Here is a 22,470-nt window from a genome sequence, read left to right on the forward strand (position 1 = left end):
AATAATAATAATAATAATAATAATAATAATAATAATAATAATAATAATAATGTTTATTTCCACAAACTATACAAAACAACACGAGCAGGCCGGTCTAAGCCTCAGTTGGCTTGTAGGACCGTGCCAATAATAATAATAATAATAACATAATAATAATAATAATAATAATAACCTTTATTTATCCCCCACTAAAATAAATCCATACTAAGTGGGCCTGTCCAAGAAGGACTTGTGCAACTGTAGGCCGAAAATCGTCGGGTCTAGACACAGAAAATAAATAAATAAATAAATAAATAAATAATTTAAATAATCACCAACTAACTAAATAATTATTGAACGCTTTATTTACCTTGGCCAGGAACAATATTAAACACTGAGCACTGGCGCGCATACAATAAAAAATGCCGCAGAGGAATACAAGTAAAACACAATCAACGAAAATAATTATTTTGAAAAGAAAAGAGTTCAATACGAGGTGCAAGGTGGATACAAAAAAAAAAAGGAAGGGCAGCAGAACACTGTGTGAAACTATGACAACGCAAAGCTAGGTTAAGAACAATGACAGCGAGTGATGAAAAATATCGAGATCGTATTAAGCGTATTAAGACTGAGTACACTGTGGACGGTTGAGTGTTGGTGGTTACAGGCAGGAACATGAAAAGGTCTGTGTTCTTTGGTGATCTTACTCGGTATATGAAGCGTGACACAACTGAGGTGTTCGGGGCAGGTGAGGAAACAGTGAAGGAGTTTGAAAAGAAAGAGGTCAGCGCGATTACGTCGGCAGCGAAGTAAGAGCAATGGCAATAACCCAACAGTGCTAAAGCAAGGTCCAGAGTCCATGTTAGCAGAGCGGTGATGATATATTCTTAACGCATTTACAGCGAAGCTGTATGCCTCTGACCCCCAGTGCATCTGCCGTGTCAGTTTTAAGCTTAACCAGAGAAATGTCGGCCTTCTGGCTCAAGTTACAAATGCCCACTCGCCCGACTTCAGCAGCTCGACGTCATATTCCGGCCACGCAGTACACTTCGCGTGTGCACGTTGTCCGCAAGAGACGCCGCGAAAGAATCGCTGTTTGCTCAACAAAGGCCGGGAGCAGGTGTCCTTACTCGGCACCATCTTGAAAACAGAAAGAAAAGGAAATAATAATAATAATAATAATATCTTTCTTGCCAGAACACGTATACAGCATTATAATCAGGCCTGTCTAAGCCCACAAGTGCTTGTGGGACATGGCCCTGCAGAATTGGCAAGGCAATACATTGAAATAGGAAAACAATCACATATCAAAGAAAAAAAATGACGCTGTTACATAATGCGCGTGACATTACATTTGGCTGCGCAAATTTATTACAGCAGTACCTAGAGTTCAAGCTTACATAAAACGAACAAAACAGACAACACAAAATGCAAGAATTCGAATCTTTGAAACAATTTCCACATAAATGTTACTTGAGATAAGAAGGCAATGCAATGTGAATATGGAACATGTTTAACCTACAGAGCACGTATCATTTTTCAGTGATATTTTCGAAGTTGCTGTGAAAATTCCTTCTGGTAGATTGTTAAACAGATTAGGAACGTACACACATCGCTGGGCCTCACCATATCTCGTTGCGGAACGAGGCACAGTGAAACGCAATCCCGAATGGAGCATGCGTACAGGTTTATGCTCAACTTTGAAATCCGAGCACCACTGTTTCAACAAACAATGAGCGGATCGAAGGAAAACCTACGGCGGTAAATATGTTTCGAGAAGAACGCAGAGACGAGCTATACGCTACACTTTGGAGCATATAATAATAGTAATAATTAGAATAATAATAATATTTATTTATGCACCACAAGAAACAATACATAGTAAGCGGGCCTGTCGAAGCCTAAATGGCTTGTGTGACTAGGCCCGGCAGCGCCGGCCAGCGATGAGTGCAGTGTATGTACTTACATACGTCACCTTAGTGCCGACAAAACATTGTGCAAACAAAAGAAAAATTACATACATGTTAATACAATGTAGCGTGAACATATTTTCACTCTTATATAGATAAAAAAGATAATACATAGTAGTCCAACATAGTGAACATTTTTTTCATGCTTATATAGAACAAAAAACAAAAATTAAAAACAAGTTATGGCAACGTAGTGAACATTTTTGTAAGCTCATATAGATATACAGGTTAAGACAATCAAGTTACTTCGAATTAACACATACCCATACATAAAAAACTCAAATGGAAGATGACATTTTCGTTAAAACCTTTTTTGACTGAACCGAGAAAAATTCGTCAGGTAGATCATTAAAGATTTTGGGTACATATACGCATCGCCGTACCTCGCCATACCTAGTTGATGAGCGAGGAACATTGAAACGAATGTTGTCCCTCAGAAGTCGAGGTGCTACATATTTTTCTCTGAATTGGTCGTTCCAAAAATGACGAAGAACAGCAGTCTGCTTAAATAACGACTGAAATGAAGGAAAACCTAACGCTGAAAAGGAATTGTCACCTGAAATCTGGCCACAGCCATAGGCAACACTTATCAATATATTTTTTAGTAAACTGTCAATTCTCGTTTGCCATCGCAATGCGCAGAAAGCGAAAACAGTGATTCCGTATCGCAAGATGCTGTATGCGAGTGCATGCACTATGGTTTTCTTTACCGATAATGGCGTGAAACCTTTTATATTAAAAAGCAACCAAGCGACAGTTTGCCACACAGATAGGCCAGATGCTGCTGCCACGACATGCTGCTATCAATAAATAAACAGAGATATTTCACAAAGTCTACATACTGAACAGGAGTACATGTACATGAAACGCAGTGCTGGTCATGCAAGAATACTGGAATGTTTATTGCTGTGGTCTTTAAGGGATTTCTAAAGCATATTAACTGTGTCTTCCTGATATTTAGATTAATACAATTTTTCGCAAACCAGTGCATTACACTGTGCATTGTATATTGCAGGGCCCCCACGGCCTTCTCATAATTCATATGCTTTGTTAATATTACCGTATCGTCAGCATATTGATAGATAGTGCCTTTAGAAATTACTAGAGGAAGATCGTTTACGAATATGTGAAATAAAAGAGGTGATAGAATTGAGCCCTGGGGAACACCGACTGTAAGCCATTGCTTGCTACTGACGGTTTCCTTGCCGCCCATAACTATCTGTGACCTACCACACATGTAGTTTCGCAGTACGTTGTAGAATGCTCCTCTGAATCCCATTAAAGTTAGTTACTCTAGTAGAATGTTATGATTCACTGTGTCAAAAGCTTTCGCTATGTCTAGAAATAGCGCACAGGTGAATAAGTTGTTTTCAAATGCAGAATATACTTCATATGAGAATTCTTCCAATAGGATTGTGCTACCTCGAATCGCAACGAAACCAAACTGCCTGGGCGATAAAATCGAAAACTTCATTAAGAAAGACGTCATGCATTCGTGAAGGAATTTTTCTAGTATTTGGGAAAGTACCGGCGAAATTGAGATTGGTCGATAGTTTTCAACGTTATCTTTCCTGCCTCCCTTATATAGTGGCTTAACTATAGCCGTTTTCAGTCTCGGGAATTACTGCAGTTTCTAAAAAGGCATTGGTTAAAAAAAGCAAGATGTTAGCAAGCACATCGAAGTTTCTTCGCAGAGTGCCTACAGATATGCCATCTATTCCTGGTGGTTTATTTTGCCGAAAACTAAAAAGAATCCTTTTCAGGTCAGGTGTTGATAAGCTAGGCAAAAAAGCTGACGCCGACACTGATTCCTTCAACGTGCAATGATTTTTCTGTTGGGATAATGCGTTTTCAGAAGCACGAGAGAAAAAACGGTTAAATGCGTTAACTACCACTATTTTGTCATCTAGAAATGAGTCAATGGGATTAGAAGGCACGTCACTTCCTCTCCTAAGATTATTTATTATCGACCACGTTCTCGCGGGACTTTTGCGCGACTGGTTGAATTTATTTAAAAAATACATTCTCTTTGCTCTTCGCAAGAGCCCGATTACCCTGTTTCTTGTCATTTTATATTCAGCTTTTAATCTCTCATTTTTATGAGAACGTTTGCAGTGCTTCCAGAGCCAATCCCTAAAAGATATGGCACGCATAATATCGGCATTAAGCCAGCTAACATTATTTCTGCATTTTTTCATGACAGTATGTGTGCTTAGGCGCTCAAAGTGTTTAAGTTGAGTGGAGAACTTTTCGTATACCTTATCGGGTGCACTGCCATCAATCAGCAAAGACCAGGCAAAATTAGTGATGTGTTGGTCGAACATTTTTGTATTACTGATTTGAATTTTCATTTTATTTCTTATTGTGTTCCCAACCGATTGATGTTCTAAAGATAAAGAAGGCTTCTATAGGCGACATGCCACAAAGTAGTGGTCAGCTAACCTCTGATTTATGACGCAAGCAGCCACAGAATAGTCAGATGCGCGCACCACAATGTGGTCCATGTAGGACGCTACGACTCGGTTATTTAAGCACTCTTCTCTAGTCGGATGATTTATGATGGATTCCGAACCATAAGAAGAAAAAATGGATAGGTAATCGGAAACAGTAGTTGACGTGACGCATAGTGTATTTATGTTCAAATCACCAGCTAAGCATAACTGCGTAGCTGAACCCCATTTGCCCGGTATTTCATCGAGCTCTGCCAAACATCGCCTCACACTGTTACATGGTGGAAGATATATCGAAAGTAGGATTAGATCTGTATTTGAAAGATTTATTTTTATGGCCAGGCATTCCGCATGAACGAACGTAATGTCTATTCCAGATGTCACATACATGTCACTAACAAAAATCGCTAAACCACCTCCACGCCCTCGTGGCCGGGTCACGAAATGTGAACGATAACCAGACAGCGTAAACATATCGGCCCCGACTTGTGGTATATTTATCTCAGTGAGAACAAAAGCGTCAACGTAATTGCTAGCCGCTTCCGCTATCTCTTTAAATTCATTCCAGTACTTTCGTAGGCTTCTTATGTTTACGCTGACGAAAGTGAAATTATGTTGTCACCTCAGGCCAAACGTACTTTTGAAACTTCTAAAATCAGCAACCGCACAGAAACTAGACGCCATGCTGCGTATGCAATCCTAGCATTACCAGCGGGCCTGATTACTCGGATCAAAGGTGCACCTTCGTCCTTCTTTACAAAAATCTTACCGCCTTTTACCCAGGCAAACTTGTACCCGTTCTCTCTAGATAATACGGTTCTTGCACGCCAAAACAAATTGCGATTTGCCTTTGTCAAGTTATCGTTGAAAAACAATTTGGGTAGAGAACCGTTCTGGTGTAATCGCCGCAGCTTTCCTCGTGAATCAAACCAAGCTTCTCTGGCTGCTACAGAAGTGAACCGTATCAAGACTGTCGGGATGGTTTTACGTTTACTAGGCAAGCGGTGCACCACTTCTACATCAGTGTTTGAAAAGTTCGTTAGCTCTAGCTTAATGGCTACCTCTGATAAAACATGTCTTTCATTTTGTTCCAGTGGAAGGCCTTCAATTTCCGGGTTATTCATTCTATTGTACTGTTCGTTCTCATTCTGTACATCCTGCAGAAGGTCAAGCTGTATCGCTTGGGCCTTGACCGCTTCATTCAAGCGCACAATTTCCTCTTCCTGGGCCTTTCCGCGTTCTTTGTTAGCTTTCATCTCCTTCAGTACTGAGTCATACTGTTTAGACACAAACGAGACCGATTCCTCTAGGCTTTTAACAGTCATGGAAAGCTTAGTAAACTCAGTTTTCAGCAGAAGCAGGGAATCCACTTTTGCATGCAGAGTTAACAAAGAAGCAATACTGTCTTTTATTTCCCTGAGCTCAGAAGCCAAGGATGGCTCTACAGAACTGCCGTTCCCTATCTGGCTACACTCCATCTGCGATGCTGAAGCGTCTCGCTGCCTGCCAACCCGACAGGTTTTGCGGACCCACGTTTCTCGCTTAGCTTGGCTCTTGGTCGCAAAAGTACTAGGCGCTATGCCTGAACGAGGTTGACCCAAATGGTAGCCATGTTTACATTCAGCGCACGACATAAAACGACCATCATCGGGTAACGCACTGTGGCAAGCAATGCACTCTTCAAATACCATGATAAAAGAAAACGAGGTACTTGCACGAGCTCTACGAGTCAGCCCGGCGGAGAAAGGTGAAAACAACCGAAAATCAAAGGCAACTGTTCTTACCTAACAAGAAGAACAAGCGATTATGACAGGTTCACACGCTCCGCCGGACTGCAGCCGATCGTGGGGGAACACTCGGTTTTACAGTTTCCATTTCTTCGTGTGATGCTTTGATTGGTCGGCGCTGGACCCTCGTTGAACGATGCCAGCTTAGCACGTGCAAGTGTCAGGTGTCCGGTGGGTTGATGACGTCAGATGGTGCAGAACTTGCGATCCATGCGGTGGATAGGCCAGGCACGTCAACCGTTTTCAAGTGCTACGACGCAGGCAGACCTAACAAGAAGAACAAGAGATTATCACAGGTTCACACGCTCCGCCGGACTGAATAATAATAATAATAATAATAATAATAATAATAATAATCATTTATTGCCATCTTGCCGTGCGGTACATAAGATATGGGGCCATAGGCGGAGAGTTTTCATTGTTCCGGGTGGGGTTGGGGTGGGGGGGCTGAGGCCCGCCCAGCCTTCCAAACCCCCTTATATATATTATATATATACTTTTTCTTCAACTATGAGGCTTTTCTTTCGAGGAACCCGTACGGGTTTCCTTTGTAGCAATTGCTACGAACGGGTGGATGACTGATTTTCTCTTTATTCATTACTTCTTTCCACCTTGTGGGTTTGCGCAGAACTACTACGTCATATATATATATATATATATATATATATATATATATATATATATATATATATATATATACATATATATATATATATATATATAAGTCTTATCATGAGAAGCCAACAAACACTGAATCAAGGATAACATAGGGGAAATTACTTGTGCTTAATAAATGAAATAAGGTAACGATAAGTTAATGGAAATTAAAGTGGATAGGGAACGCCTGCGGAACGCCTCGTAACGCCTGCGGCAACTTATTTTTTCATCCACTTTAATTTCCATTAATTTATCGTTACCTTATTTCATTCATTTCATTTATTTCGTTACCTTTACTATATATATATATATATATATATATATATATATATATATATATATATATATATATATATGAAGCGGTTTGAGCCTTCGAATAGAAGATGAAGCGCGGGAACCGGGGGACAGAAGAAAAGACAGAAATAAATGTAGACAAGATGGACGCCAGTTCCACAGCAATGCTTTACGTCTACTGTGTCCTTTAACTAGGAACGCTACATTATTTTGGCGCAGCCGACAACTGACTCCAACATGTGGGTGACATTTTTCCTTGAGGAGGCCTCCGCAGAGGGTATAATCTTTTCGAGATACCAAGCTCAAGACGAACCAGCGGTGGAACTACCTCGCGAACTCAACTCGGCAGAACTCGTGAACCTGGTTTTAGAGAAGGCTTCCATAGACATTGCTGAACTACGTCGGAAGGGTGCAGTGAAAGTGAACTTGCGTCTGGCGATCTTCGACGAATTAGTTCTTCAACCGATGCGTCGAAAGGACTCTGGATCACGGTCTTCGACAGAAGAGGTGAGCCTCGTTTTGAAAGCTCATCAGCTACAACAAGAACAGATTGCGCAACAAAACCAACTGGTGACGTCACTTATAAGCTCTCTAAACGCTGAGAAGCCGGCGACTAATTTTGTAGAACCCGATGCGTTCGACGGCATGTCTTCAAACCCAGAAAGTTGGCTTGAATTTTATGAATATGCCGCTGGAAAGAACAAATGGCACTCTAATGAGGACAAGATTACCAACATGCGTAGTTATTTAAGAGGTGTTGCACGGAAGTGGTACGATCTGCACATTATTGAAGATGTTGGCAACTCTTGGAACCAGTGGAAGGAAAAATTCTTGACGACATTCCGAAGCAACCCAGTGCAAAGATGGGACGCCGCGCTTAATTTCAAATTTAAGCAGGGCTCCCCCGTCGAGTATTTCTTTGAAAAACGCCGCCTTTTAAAGCTGGCCGAGCCTATGCTTCCTCCTGCTGCCATAGTAGCACTAATAATGCACGGATTGCCCGCGGAAGTCCGGAAGCTAGTGCAAGCACGATCACCTAAAACTATGGACGGGCTCCTGGAGTGCCTTCACGGCATACCATCTACTTCAGAAGAAAATATAACCGCTGGCTCAAGCAATCGCTTCAGACGGACCGGCGCGGATTGGTCAAGCCGTAATCCGCGAGAACCGAGACGCCTTGCAGGCAGTACAGAGAACTTGGGGTGGCGTGCTCCCAGAGGTCGAGTGAATAACGTCGACAACGACCCTGTCCCCCTACTTTCAGACGCTCAAAAGTCTCCGACGACAAAACCTAATAAACAAGTGTGATCAGTCCGACCCGATGACCACAACTGAGACTGTTTATTTAACTTGCTCTAGCCTACTTCACATTCCTGTCAAAGTGGAAAATAGACATATGATGGCTTTGGTTGACAGCAGTGCTTCTGTGTCTATAATAAATGCCAAGCTGGTAGATTCAAGTCACCTGCATAGTGGAAGAGTACTACGGGTGCAAGGGTACGAAGGAAAAGTGACAATGCATAATCAGTGGGCCTCAGTAAACATAGAGTTCCAAGGTCACGAAAGAGAGAGTGAAGTACTGGTGATAACGGGGGTGACGTACGACTTTCTGCTATCCAGACCAGATATAAAGAAACTAAAAATCAACGTATACTGGGACGATGCAGTTTTAGTGGAAGGACTATCAAGGGAAGAGACACAGCAGGGTAGAAAAGATAACCTGCGAATTGTCAAGTGCACGGAGGATATTGCAACGACCTACCCTGAACTGATATGCATAGGAAGCTATCCACAAGCGATGAAGTCGCACAAGGTGCCTTTCGAACTAACTGACAAGACCGTACGTCATCCGAAAATCACCTTATAACATGTCAAGAGAACGCAAGATATGGTTGAAGAAAGAATTACAGGACGTGCTAGACGCCGATATAATCCGGCCTTCTGTGCCACCCTTCGCTTCTCCCATAACTATTGCGCTGAAGGAAGATGGAACTTTCAGACTGTGCGCAGATTACAGGGTTCTCAATCGCCAGACAGAACTTATACCATTTCCCATGCCGAAGATAGACACGATTATAGATGAGACAGGTGGTTGCCGGAGTTTTTCACTCATTGACTTGTGCAAAGGTTTCTGGCAGATCCCGCTAACCGAAGAAACAAAAATGTACACTGCTTTTATCACGCCCTTCGATCTGTATGAGTATAACCGGCTTCCTTTCGGCTGGAAAAACTCGCCAGCATGGTTCCAGAATATTATGAACGAATGTAAATCACTCAGACTGTGCGGGTAAGAGACCGATCCGGGCCGACGAAATGTGTACCGGCCAGCACGAGGCACGAGAAGGCGACATGAAAGTGAGTGCGAAGAGAAAGCGCCGTAAAAAGAAGCGCGGTAAAGACCGAAAGACGGGACCTAATGTAGCGCCGCCAAAGATGGCGAGAGACCCAAGAGGGCAGGGCGCGAGGAAAAGGGTGCGATCGTCACTGACGATGTTGACGCATCGAAAACGTTCGAGCCACCGGTCAAAGGGGGACCGAGAAGCTTGTTCTGCACGGACGCGGACAAAGAGCACGGGGCAGTCAAATTCCTCGTCGTTCCGTCGTTCTCTTCGAAGCTCAGCGTGCAGTACAAAGAAGCACAAGGTGGCAAGACGAGACCAGGCGGGGAGTAGCGACGCGGTCAGTCGAGGTCATGTTGAAAGCGGGGCGCGAGGACGCAAATTGGCAGGAGACCGTAACGTCTTGCGGGAGCTGATAGTGAGTCAGCCCTTTTGTTGTTCCTCCGTAGCCAGAGTAGCTTTTAAACCGCGACCACCTCGGGTTCGGCTGAAAGTATGAGTCAGTCGTAAGCAATCAGGAACGGGAGGCCAGGAGAGCTTCCGTAGTAGGAAAACGTTTTGTTTTATTTTTGAACATTTGCAAATTTTCGCAATTTGAGACTAGGATTTCTTTCAATATGTAAGGTATGAGCTCTGTTTATGATTTGTTTGAGAAGCTCGAGATTTGAAAGACGCGTTTTAAGTAAACCTGTAGTCTCGCGAGGTGTTCATTAATAAGTATATAGGCTTTCTTTTTTTGTGTGTGTGTAAATAACCTGAGTGTCAAGGTTATTGTTGAGAGGCCTATCGTAACGCGCGTGTGTTTTAGTTAACCTTCTTTTTTTTTATAAGCGTTTCTTTATTTTCTAAGGTTAACCGCGTAGATTTTGAGTAAGTGCGTGATTTGCACTGAGAAGAGCTCTTAGGTCCATTAGCACGTGTCCTGTGTTGACGGAAGGAAGCAGAACGTTGATGACTGGGTTGCTCGTGTGTGTCGAGGGCAGCCGTATTCTGACTTCTCTGGTGCGCGTGCGAAGAGCTAGTTAGTAAAAGACACATTTGTTCAAAGGTTAATTCCTCTGTGTTGCGTAAGTTACGCAAGTGTGGTTGTTTGTTTAAGGAACGTGTCCTGTGTGAACTAAAGGAACAAATGTGAGTCAGCGTGATGAAAACTTTGTAGGATGCAAGCACGTGTTCGGAATAGGGACCGCAAAGCTAGCGCGATTGTGATTGCGTACCTGTGGAGTTGGCCAGACTGTTCAGTGGCAACAGTACGTGAGATAAGTAGGCCACTGTGATAGGCTAGGAACAGGCTGTTCGCGAAGTTAGGCTGCTGAAGTTATGTTTGAGTATTGGTGTTTGAAAGGCTTCGGTTTAATTCTGCGTAAACCTTTACTCTTGTGCAGCGCGACGGTCGGGTTTGGTCGAACTCAGGAGGAACGTGAACGCTCGCTTTGGCGGCACGAAATTTTGGGGCAAAATTTGGGATTCCCAGTTGAGTGACTTGCATTGGAATTGTGATAGGAGGCCTGGTGGGTTAGCAGCTGATTCCGGGCGTTTGAACGCTGAGCGGTATTGTGTTGCCGGGTCGGCTCTTCTGTGCCAGTTGTTGTAAGATGGTTGAAGGCATTCCAAGTACGCAGGGGTTGCAGAGAGCAAAGCCATCGTCTTGCTCGCCAGCCATTCTCTTCCTGCCCAGCGGTTGCCAGCACTGGCCAGGCGAGATTTTCCGGGCCATGGAGGAGCTGTTAAGAATGGCCGTACGGGGTGGCAACGTGCCAGCTTTCAGCCCGCTGCACGTGTTCCAAGCCCACCAGTCGGGGCGCCCTTCCGAGAACTGCGGACGGCCGGCAGCCGCGTGGCGCGCGATCAACAGGAAATTGGTACTTGGCCGAGCCACCCGGGACAAAGCAGTTCTACGAAGCCCTCTGACGTCGGCACTGAAAGCTGGGCGGTACCGAGAACTGCGGATGACCGGCGGCCACGTGGCGCGCGATCAACTCAGGAAATTGGTACTTGGCCGCGCCACCCGAGACGGAGCACAGTTCTACGAAGCCCTCGGTCGTCGACTCCGGAGCCTTTGTGTGTATGGGTTCGAATGTGTGTGCCTTTGTGTGTGTGAGCCATAGTGCGGGGCGGCGGCGAGTTTACAATGCTTGGACGAACCTTCCCGACCATTCCTGCTCCGACACACCCCATCCTCCAAGTCGGCACACCTCATCCTCCAAGCCGGCACACCTCACCCTCCAAGTCGGCACACCCCATCCTCCAAAAAGGCGGGTCATCTTGAATGACGTCGAACTATGACGTCGAGCAAGGGCTTATAAGCAGCGTTTGCCGGCTGCTAGGGTGTGCTCGTGTCGTGGTCGTTGTCGGGAGCTGAGTGCTCTGTCATACTAGAAATGTACTAGTGAGCTGTGTGGTCGTAAACTGTTTGCTGTATGTTAGTTTTGCGGGCTCCATATGGGAGTCGCGCTAGTCTGCCAATGTATGTCCTGTTTTAAATGTAAATCCTGCAATTAAATCCTGCTCGCCCAGTCCTGTCGTCCCAAGTTCATCTCTACAGCTACGGCCGCCAAATCTTACAGGGTGCATTCCTTTGTGTGCATTCCGTATGTCCGCGGTGTATCAGAAGCAGTGCGCAGGGCTTTACGGCCTTTGGGTGTTCGAACTGTGTTCAAACCCTCGTACACTTTGGGAAACGTGTTCCCAAAGCCAAAGGACCGCACACCTCCGGACGAACAAAGTGGTGTCGTCTACAAGGTCGACTGCTCGGACTGGGGTGCCAGCTACATTGGTGAGACGGGGCGGCGACGTCGCACTCGACTCAAGGAACACTTAAGAGATGCTACGAAAGCCACCCATGCTACACGTGCCAAGACGGAATTGGTTGATCATTGTTTATCAAAGGGACACATGTTCGATTTTGACAATGTAACCACGCTAGCACGGGAACACCGATGGGGCCCAAGAAAATATAGTAGAATCATGGTTCATCCGTCGTAATCAATCTTCATGCAATTCTAACCGTGGCCCTCTGCCGGATGTTTACGGCAGTTTCATAGATAAATAGGATGTATTTCTCATTTGTTGCCATTTATGTACTGACGATGCCACCCGCATAGGTAGCGAAACGTCTATGTTTTTTGTTATTTTTCGTTGAGTAAAGCCAGTGAAAACAACACTTTGAAGCATGAGACAAAGTGGGGCACCAAGTGCGAGCCACACGTTAGTGGCCCCTGAAAGAAAAGAAATGTGCAGGTTGGAAAGGAGTTCACGCTAAAATACCGGGTGTCTTTCGCTGTGTTGGTTGCGACGGCAGGTGCCTGCATCATCTGATTGCTTCGCAATGAAAGTTTCTCATCTTAAACGGCAACTGTCAGTTCAAACAGGTGCGACGCTCTGTCCAATCTGTTTGTACTGCTGGTTGTCGCTCGTTACCAGACCACCACGTGCGACGAAGGCAAGCATTATTTATGTCTGTAGCTAGGCGGCTGAATGTACCGTAAGAGACCCGTGTATGTAACTGCTCACCATTGCCATATGGTTCATAGCCAATGTATAATGTAGTGTCTGAACCCTATGCAGTGATTGATTGCTGTTCAATTTCGCTGTTATCTCACTTGGTTATGGTCGCCGTGCTATGCTTCTCGAATGTGGCGGCCTGGTCAGTTGCATTGGGAAGCAGTCGCTCGAAGTAAGCATTCGCTCCTGCAGCCTGCACAGCGACATAGACTCCCAATTTTCATGCACCGTGATTCGTGCTCCCCGTTCGCCCTTTCCTGCTGCAGCCATGGGCAAATTGTGCCTCTGGCCATGAACAGAGACCAGCATACCTGCTTACATAGTCCGATGCGTATGAAGTTGATAGCCACATGGTTGGAAAGGCCCGCAAAAGTAGCTGATGAAGGCGATTCCCACGAAAGCGGCTTGTCCATATTGAGAAAATGTGAGTCACCAAGTGTGAGCCACACATTAGCGGCCCCCGAAAGAAAAGAAACGTGCAGGTTGGAATGGAATGAACGGCTAAAATGCTGGGTAGTCCACGTCGCTGTGTAGGCTGCGGCAGCAGATGCCTGCGTCGCCCGATTGCTTCGCACTGCAAGTTGCTCATCTTTAACATCGAGTGTCGCTGCAAACAGGTGGGACACTCTGTCCAATCTGTTTCCGTTGCTGGTTGTCGCTCGTTAACGTGACCACCACGTGCGATGAAGGCAAGCACTAAGCCTGTAGGTAGGTGGTTGAATGTACCCCAAGAGACCCGTGTATGTGAATGCTCACTGTTGCTGTATGGTTCGTAGCGAATGTATAACGTATTTATTGTCTGAACCCTATGCGGTGATTGATTGCTGTTTAGTTTCACTGTTATCTCACTTGGTTGCGGACGCCGTGTTATGCTTCTTGGATGTGGCGGCCCGGTCAATTGCACTGGAAAGCAGTCTCTTGAAGAGCAACATAGACTCCCAATTTACACACACCGTGATTCGTGCTCCCCGTTTACACTTTCCTGCTGCAGCCATGGGCAAATTGTGCCTGTTGCCTTTCTTGGCCGCGATTAAGCCTGAACGGAGAGCGGCATACGTGCTTACATGGTCCAACGTGTGTGAAGTTGGGTGCAAAGGCCCGCAAAAGTGGCTGATAAAGGTGATGCCCACGAAAGCATCATCATCATCATCAGCCTGCTTATGCCCACTGCAGGGCAAAGGCCTCTCCCATACTTCTCCAACTACCCCGGTCATGTACTAATTGTGGCCATGTTGTCCCTGCAAACTTCTTAATCTCATCCGCCCACCTAACTTTCTGCCGCCCTCTGCTACGCTTTCCTTCCCTTGGAATCCATTCCGTAACTCTTCATGACCATCGGTTATCTTCCCTCCTCATTACGTGTCCTGCCCATGCCCACGAAAGCGACTTGTCCATATTGAGACAATGTGGGACACCAAGTGTGAGCCACACATTAGCGGCCCCCGAAAGAAAAGAAACGTGAAGGTTGGAAAAGAGTGAACGGCTAAAATGTGGGATAGTCCATGTCGCTGTGTAGGCTGCGGCAGCAGATGCCTGCGTCACCCGATTGCTTCGCAATGCAAGTTGCGCATCTTTAACGGTGACTGTCGTTGCAAACAGGTGGGACACTCTGTCCAATCTGCTTGCGCCGCTGGTTGTCGCTCGTTACCAGACCGCCATGTGCGACGACGACGGTGAGCCGTTTACGAGCTCGCGTCAATGATTCCAGCGTATCTCGACATGCAAATTTTATTTCTGCTATTGCACGAGAATGTACACTGCTTGTCTTCTGCCAATAAAGTCGCACGTTCTGTTCACTCACTTGTGGCTTGTTTGTATGGGCGTCAGTATAGGCTCTTTGGCCTCCTGGCAATTAGAACGCCCTGCAGCTACGCGGCAGCCGAGGCATCGAGGCATGCCGCATAGCCGGCAGGGCAAGCACGGCGCGTACCAGCGTACGCGACCGGCTAAAAAGCGGCCATATCGGATTTTGCTCTCAAAAAAAAAAAAAAGAATGCGCTTCCGCTGGATGGATGAATGGATGGATGTTATGAGCGTCCCCTTTGGAACGGGGCGGTGAATTGCGCCACCAAGCTCTTGCTACTATGCTGCCTAATATCCTCCCTAGGCTAACCAATGAAAAAAGAAGAAAGAAAAACGCTGTGAACTATCACGTCCAAATTCTCTGATCTCCTATTGCGAACTGTGCTTTTGTACGTCTCCGTCTTTTGTCGTTCCCCTACTTTTCTTCCACCAATCCTCCAATCGCCTCTTACTAATGTCTATTGCGGACCTGTTTGCTTTACCACTGCTCCCGCTGAACCTAAGTGCTTCAAGGAGGCCAGTGGTGCCTAAATCGACCGCTGGGTAGACGCCTTCAAATTCTTATAAAATATGCTCCGTCGTTTCCCTAGCTTTACCGCAACAAGCACATGCTTCTTCTTCCTTCTTATATCTCGCTTTATAGGTGCGTTTTCTAAGGCATCCCGCTCTCGCTTCGAAAAGTGATGAGCTTCCCTTTGAGTTATCATAAATGGTTTCTTTCCTCATTTAGTTTTTTCCTCTTAAGTAGTTACTCATGGCAGGTTTCTTTTCCATTGCCGCCACCCATGAGATTAATTCAGCCTCTCTGACTTTCCGCTTGACCTTCTTTGTTGCTGTGTTGTCCACCCCACAGGCCGCGTACTTGCTGGTAAGCTTCCTAGTTCTTTTCCTCCACTGTGAATCAATGTTTTGCCTGTACAGATACCTGAACACTCTCCCAGCCCATATACTTTCTTCCATATTCCTCAGCCGTTCTTCATACTCAATTTTACTGCGAGCTTCCCTCACTTCAAAACTAGTCCAGCCCATATCCCCCTGCACAGCTTCATTTGTAGTCTTCCCGTGAGCGCCCAATGCGAGGCGACCCACTGACCTTTGGTTCCCGTCGAGTCCTGATTGCACCCCTGATTTAAAGCAAACAACCGCATTTCCAAAAATAAGTCCTGGAACCATTACCCCTTTCCACATACCTCGGTGGACCTCGTACCTATTGTATCCCCATAACGATCTGTGCTTCATTATGGCTGCATTTCTCTTCCCCTTGACTGTTATGGTCTTTTCCTGTGTTTCCATATATCCATTGCCTTCGTTTATCCATATACCAAGGTATTTATATTCTGTTACCCGAGGTATTTCTTGGCCCTGTATCTCCACTGTCTGTTCACTGTTTTCATTGAATACCATAACACCTGATTTTCTAACACTAAATTTCAAACCTAAATTGTTGCCTTCCTGTCCACAGATATTAGCCAGACGTTGCAAATCACTTTGCTTGTTAGCGTGTAACACAATGTCGTCCGCATAAAATAAACCTGGGAGTTGCTGCTCTATTACTGTACCTGCCTGTTTGTATGAGAGCTTAAGCCCGATATTACTTCCTTCTAGCGCCCTCTCCATCCTCACCATGTACATCATAAACAGCAGCGGGGATAAAAAGGGCACGGCCTAATGGGCACCCCTGCCTCAGCCCCTTAATTGTTGATATGAACTTTCTCCGCGCTCCTCATCCCTTCACATTCAACGCAAACGGTATTTTCTAGGTAAATCTCTCTCAAAAGCTGTAGAAAATCGTTACCTAAGCCTTCCCCTTCCAAAATATCCCAGAAAATGTTGCGGTCGACGTTGTCGTAGGCTCCTGTAATGTCCAAAAAGGCCACATACAACGGTCTGCTCTCTGCTTTTGATATTTCAATACACTGAGTAAGAACGAACAAGTTATCATCCAAACGCCTACCTATTCTAAAGCCATTCTGAAGCTCTCCCAAAATGCCATTATTCTCTGCCCATGCTTGAAGCTTTAATTTGATTGCCTGCATTGCTAGCCTGTCTATTACCGATGTAATGGTCAACGGTCTATACGAGTGAATTCTGTCTTTGTCCCCCTTACCTTTATAAATTAAATTTATTCTACTTTGTCGCCAACTGTCTGGTATTCGTCCATCTTTTAAAGTTTTTTTCCACTGCTTTCACCAGAGCTTCCTTACTTTTTGGTCCCAGTTCATTTATCAGCCTAACGGGCACCTCGTCTAGCCCTGTGGCGACCTTCCTCCGTGCCTGTGGCTGTGCGCTTAGAAATTTTCACTTCCGCTGGATGGATGGATGGATATTATGAGCGTCCCCTTTGGAACGGGGCGGTGGGTTGCGCCACCAAGCTCTTGCTACTATGCTGCCTAATATCCTACCTAGGTTAACCAATGAAAAAAGGAAAAAAAAACACACTATGAACTACCGCGTCCAAACTTTCTGATCCCCTATTGCGAATTGTGCTTTTGTAAGTCTCCGTCTTTTGTCGTTTCCCTACTTTTCTTCCACCTATCCTCCAGTCGCCTCTTACTACTATTGCGGACCTGTTTGCTTTACCACTGCTCCCGCTGAACCCAAGGGCTTCAAGGAGGCCAGTGGTGCCTAAATCGACCGCTGGGTAGACCGCTTTTGGCATAGAGTTTCATATTAGTATACCTAGAGGCAAATCTGGCGCTGCGATCGTTCAACCATCATGGGAATGATGGGAAGTACAGGCTTCGGATTGGCATTCTATTGACTGGCGAACTAGTCTACAAGTATTTTTTGGCAGTTTTGGTTTCGCTCCAAGCTCAGTTGCTATAACCTGCAGTGGGACAGTGCAACGCAAAGCTATCTGCCTTTGTTATGTTGCTCGGAGTGGCGATAGCGCGCTGGGCCAGCGACTGGGACGATGCTTGTGTCGCGGTGTGGCGTCGAAGCCGTGACGAGAAAGCGGCGGCATCGTAAACGTTGAAAGAACACTTTTTGAGCGTTTGGACCTTGGTTTGTTAAGTGTGTTAGGTTGGCACTGTAGCGTTACGTGCTTTATGAAACTTCAGAATAGGACAAAGAAGGCACTACTTATACAAGACATATACAGTTGTACTTCTAGTGGCTTGACAATCAAATTTTATTGAGGGCTTCATTATGTGCTCGTTTATGTGCTCATTGAAATGCGTGTTTTAGGACTTTGAGAACACAAACGTACTTGTGGTAGGAAAGATAGCTGCTTCCTAGCTGTAGTCTAGTGTCGCACAATGGGTACCCGCAAAGCCACGATGTAATGTTTCGGAAGCGACACGCCAATATAAAATATGATGAAGCATACTCGTAGGAGGCCACTAGCGTCCTAGCTAGCACTGCAGCAGATGTGCTTAAAAGTACTTGAAGACGTTCAGCAATCGTGACAGCCGACGCAACCTTTCGAAAGAGTGAGAGAGTTCGCAAGTGCCTGTCGTCTGCGAGAAAAGTCTCGCGTTTGCAGCGAGCAGGCGTCGTAGCAGACAACACCTGTAGCATTCCGCTCAAGCGCGCAACGCTTTGTCACAATACAACATTTCTATTTCCAGAAATACTTGATGAGTATTTTTATATAAGTACATGCACGGTTGTTTTGCTGTTGCAAAAATGAATAAAGAATTATTTTTTGGCGTTAAGTTGGGAACAGAATCACACAAGTATACCCTGGTGTGTCCTGGTGACAAACCATAGTAAACCATGCTTCCATCTCAAAGCCATACGAAGTTTATGTAGCGTGTTGTACATTATATAACATACTGCAGAAATAGAATTAGATTTTACGCGATAATATATGAGTATAGCTTTGTTTACTGCGCCAGAAGCAAACACCACTAGTCTAAAGACCGAAGTCAATCCGAAGCCTGTACTTCCCATCATTCCCATGTAGGTTGAGGCAACGCTCATGAGAACCCTCGTAGACACTAGCGCCACATTTCCCTCTAGGGTATTTATTTAGAAACTCTATGGCTTTTGGATTGAGCAGCGTCATCTGGCGTCCACCTAAGTAAGTTCCATGCGCTGCCGCTGCTTATTTTCGAACCACTGCGGAAGGTACAGTTTGCCTTCTCTAGTGTGGTTGCGCCGCCAGGCGCCCCCCTGATAGTGCTTTTTTTTTTTGATAACGACTGCCGGGCAACATCGCAGGGCGCGCTGTACACGCGCGTGCTACTCACCTGTTGCAGGAGGACCACGAAGGGCAGCGAAGGGCGACGACCATGCTGCGCTCGGTGGCACGCACTCTGCCGCGTGTCGCGGCCGCGAGGCCGTCTTGTATCCTTGTATTGTGCCCCTTCTAAAACTTTTCCAAATGACCTGATGGTCAGCTCACATCGATCGCGCGTACTTGCGCGCGTCTGGCTCTGATGAAATTGTACGTTTATTATAAGCTTGATAAGCAGTGAGGAGGTAAGGGAGTCACTTTCGTGTGGGCCTTCGGAAGTGAGATGGGAAATTTCTGCGGACCAAGGAGGTTATAGAAAAACCCGTAGCTTCTTGCAAGGAAAGGAGAAGCCAATGCTTGCCCCTCTTTCATCTTGAATAACCTTGTCTGGTGATCTCCGGTTACAGGTTAAGTGCTTTGACTGTTATTATAATGCGTGGCTAATTAGAAAATAAAAGCTGGTTGCTCCCAACGAAAATAATAAATTATTCTTAATATTGATGACATTCTTCCCAACACAATATGCCAGCATATTCATATTTCGCATTAAGCCAAGCAATACAGAGATACATGCATGTAGATAAGTATATGTCGGGTAAAATAAGCCACGATTAGCCGAGGAGATTAACTCATGAGAAGTGTGCGAAAAGCGCTTCTTCACCATTTATTGTTTATTTATAGTTTTATCGTGCCCCTCCTGTGCGACTTCACCTTCGGGGTATCGTTTCCACTCCAGCAGTTTTTCTTTAACCTTCTTGGTGCAGACTCGTGAACCCAGGGAGCCAGAGATGCGAAGCTGCTGTACTTTAGGAATAGTGATCAAGGGTTTGACCTTTCTTGAAAATTTAGGTAGTCAGTAGTATTCATTCAGTTTCAGCGAACAGTTTAGTTACAACAGGATGATGGGAATAATACATTTCAGATCAAATGGCATTCAGAAGTCTGCTTTGGGTTCAAAATATTCTTTTCCATGGTTCATGGTCACTATTTTTGTTGTACTGCAGCTTCTTAACACGGCTTCGGATATCTTTAGGATATTGCCATGTCTTGGATTACTCAACCATGGTTGTGGTAGACTTGACAGCGCCTTGAAAAACAAGTATTATGCTCTTGGCAGTGTTCCTTCCTTCTAGAGAAAGAAGGAACGCAATGGGGCCGTAGACTGCCTTATTGTGGCCAACTTGTCTTCAAACAGAGGCAAATGTCATCAAGCATCAGAGTCACTTGTTCAGCTGGCTGGCAACAGCATTTTCGGGGTCTCAAGCAGTTGATTATGCTTTCATAATGCATGTCACCTTCCAATAAACGTCAATTTGTTTTGTTATTTTTCTTTGATACTGTAGGCCTGTTAAAACGCTTGAGGAAAGAAATAGGGTACGAGGTCATAGCTGTTAGTAGTCCCAATTCACTTAAAGATTAAGCACAGTTTTAGTGCTGATCAATTACTGCAGCATGAGTGTTTCACCTTAGTTCTTAAGCCACGTACTTGATGCAACAGAGTGCATCATAATGTGCCAGACATGATAAAAGATACAATAAAGACAGAAAAAGGTTCCTTTACTAAAAGTTTATGAATAGGTTGAGATAGCCACATCGATTTTAAATTTTGTGTAAGCATCTCGTGCTCTCTAAAAACATCACTATGGTCAACAAGGTCATTCTTGCCCAGAATCAAGGTGTGGTGAAATGGTATGCTTTGAGCATATATATGTTTTGAAAAATAGGTTTGCCTTTTTGTTTCTAGGGCAACCATGCCATTAGAAAATAATTTACCATTAATGGTTCATTTTAGTTATCTTCATTGCATATTTTTTTCCCTCAAGCATTTTCACAGACCTACAATATAAAATAACAGTAACATAATACAAATTCACATTTACTGGCACAGGAAGGTGGCATGCATTATGAAAGCATAATCAACAGCTTGGTATATCCACTGCACTCAAGCACTGGCTAGCTCATACCACCAGCTTTCATCCCTTAACTGCCGTGACACCAATTCTGGAAGAAAATATATATATATTAGAAGTGAAAAAGAAAGAATTAGCAAAAGTCATTCTGTACAATTTTCTTGTAAAAATTGGAAGAAACTGAACACACACACATGTGCAGAAATTGCCAAAAATTCACCGGTTATCTTGTCATTGGCAGTTAGGCGGTTAATGTCAAGAGTTGCTTGAGGTTGGCTTGTAAGGATGTGTAGTGGCCAGCTCAATGCCATGAGTGGACTCTGTAAATTGTCAAAAATTATCTAAAGGGCAAAAGTTGTGAGGACGTGTGCTATAATACAATAAAGAAAAAAAAATAACATCTTGTCTGCCTTCATTGTCTTGTCCCTGTGAGGCTTTGGCAACAGATTAACAGACTTGCTGTACAGAGCATGAAATCATGATGTGAATAAATTCGAAAGAACTGCTAAAATCAGAGGAAGACTGCCATGCTTTTCCTGCTAGCCAATCAGATTTCTGAAAAAAAAAAGGAAAAACATAAAATAGATGGCACAGTTGGTTCATAGGTTGAGAGAATGGCAGGACAAGGTGGAGGTCGCAAGTGCTCTACACGATATCTTTGCTTGGTAAGGATAGTCCATGGAATTTGCAAAGCCAGCCACTATAAGTCACAAAGGTGCATTAACTGGAGTTTCACAAATGTTCCAACAATTAAGGTGCCATGTGTTCCCCAAGTAAAACAACTAGCATTCATTTTGTGAACAGACCACACATACACAAAAAAAAGCTTTTTCAAAGTTCTTTCTATCTGGAGCTTGGAATCATATACAGAGTGTTCTATTTCTATAGCTGCACCAAATTTTTAAATATTGCCTGTGTCACATAGCACAATTCTAAACCTTGATCTAAATTACTCGATCAGGCGACCATTACTTCTTGAGAAGTGAAAATAATTAAATAATTAGCATAAATGTTAATTTTTCAATTATTAACATTACGGCCACTTTTCAATCTACGAATTATATCCAGTGAGATTGCAAGGCATATTCACTTGGAAAGAATTCTCATGACTGCACCAGTTTTGATATATTAATTTTCAGTGTCCGATGAAATGCATTGGCATTCCAGTTGATTTAAAAAGAAAAACACTGTATCATTTATTGAACTATAAAAGTAACTGGAACACCAGTTGCTATTACACCAATTTTTAAAAATTTGGTGCAGCTAAGAAAAAACACCCCGTAGATCAGCAGGCACAACATGGCGTCATGGTTGACTACATTTTCACCCATCTGTGCTTGTACACAGCTCTTAGAAACCAAGAAATGCTGGATAGTGAGACGACAGAGCCTTAATCTGCTAAAAAAATTAACAAGATGCTGGTGTAATGTGTGAAATCTCAAATTAAGAAACGCTTATCATGGGGACATTCATGGGAATTTAGAATGCTCCACATGTTTCTATTGTGTCAAATAGCTCCTTTGTGCAGTCTTTGTGGGTTAATCTGGGCCTGCCCTCATTAGGGCAGGTCTGGAAATCGTAGCAATGCAAAAAT

General features: G+C 44.5%; 1 protein-coding gene across 2 annotated transcripts in view; it reads left to right on the plus strand.

Moving 5' to 3' along the window:
* The first annotated feature begins 18,886 nt into the window (after positions 1-18,886).
* Positions 18,887-22,470, plus strand: part of LOC126536524 (glutaryl-CoA dehydrogenase, mitochondrial) — a 96,903-nt gene continuing 93,319 nt past the window's right edge. The window contains exon 1 of one of the 2 annotated variants that reach the window (XM_055072754.2): positions 18,887-19,076. In XM_055072754.2, the coding sequence (XP_054928729.1) occupies positions 19,022-19,076 (55 nt within the window). In that variant the 5' untranslated portion in view covers positions 18,887-19,021. The remainder of the gene's footprint in view (positions 19,077-22,470) is intronic. The other variant, XM_050183530.3, reaches the window with a different exon arrangement.

The sequence above is a fragment of the Dermacentor andersoni genome, chromosome 3 (assembly GCF_023375885.2).
Source record: "Dermacentor andersoni chromosome 3, qqDerAnde1_hic_scaffold, whole genome shotgun sequence".
NCBI classification, from domain to species: domain Eukaryota; kingdom Metazoa; phylum Arthropoda; class Arachnida; order Ixodida; family Ixodidae; genus Dermacentor; species Dermacentor andersoni.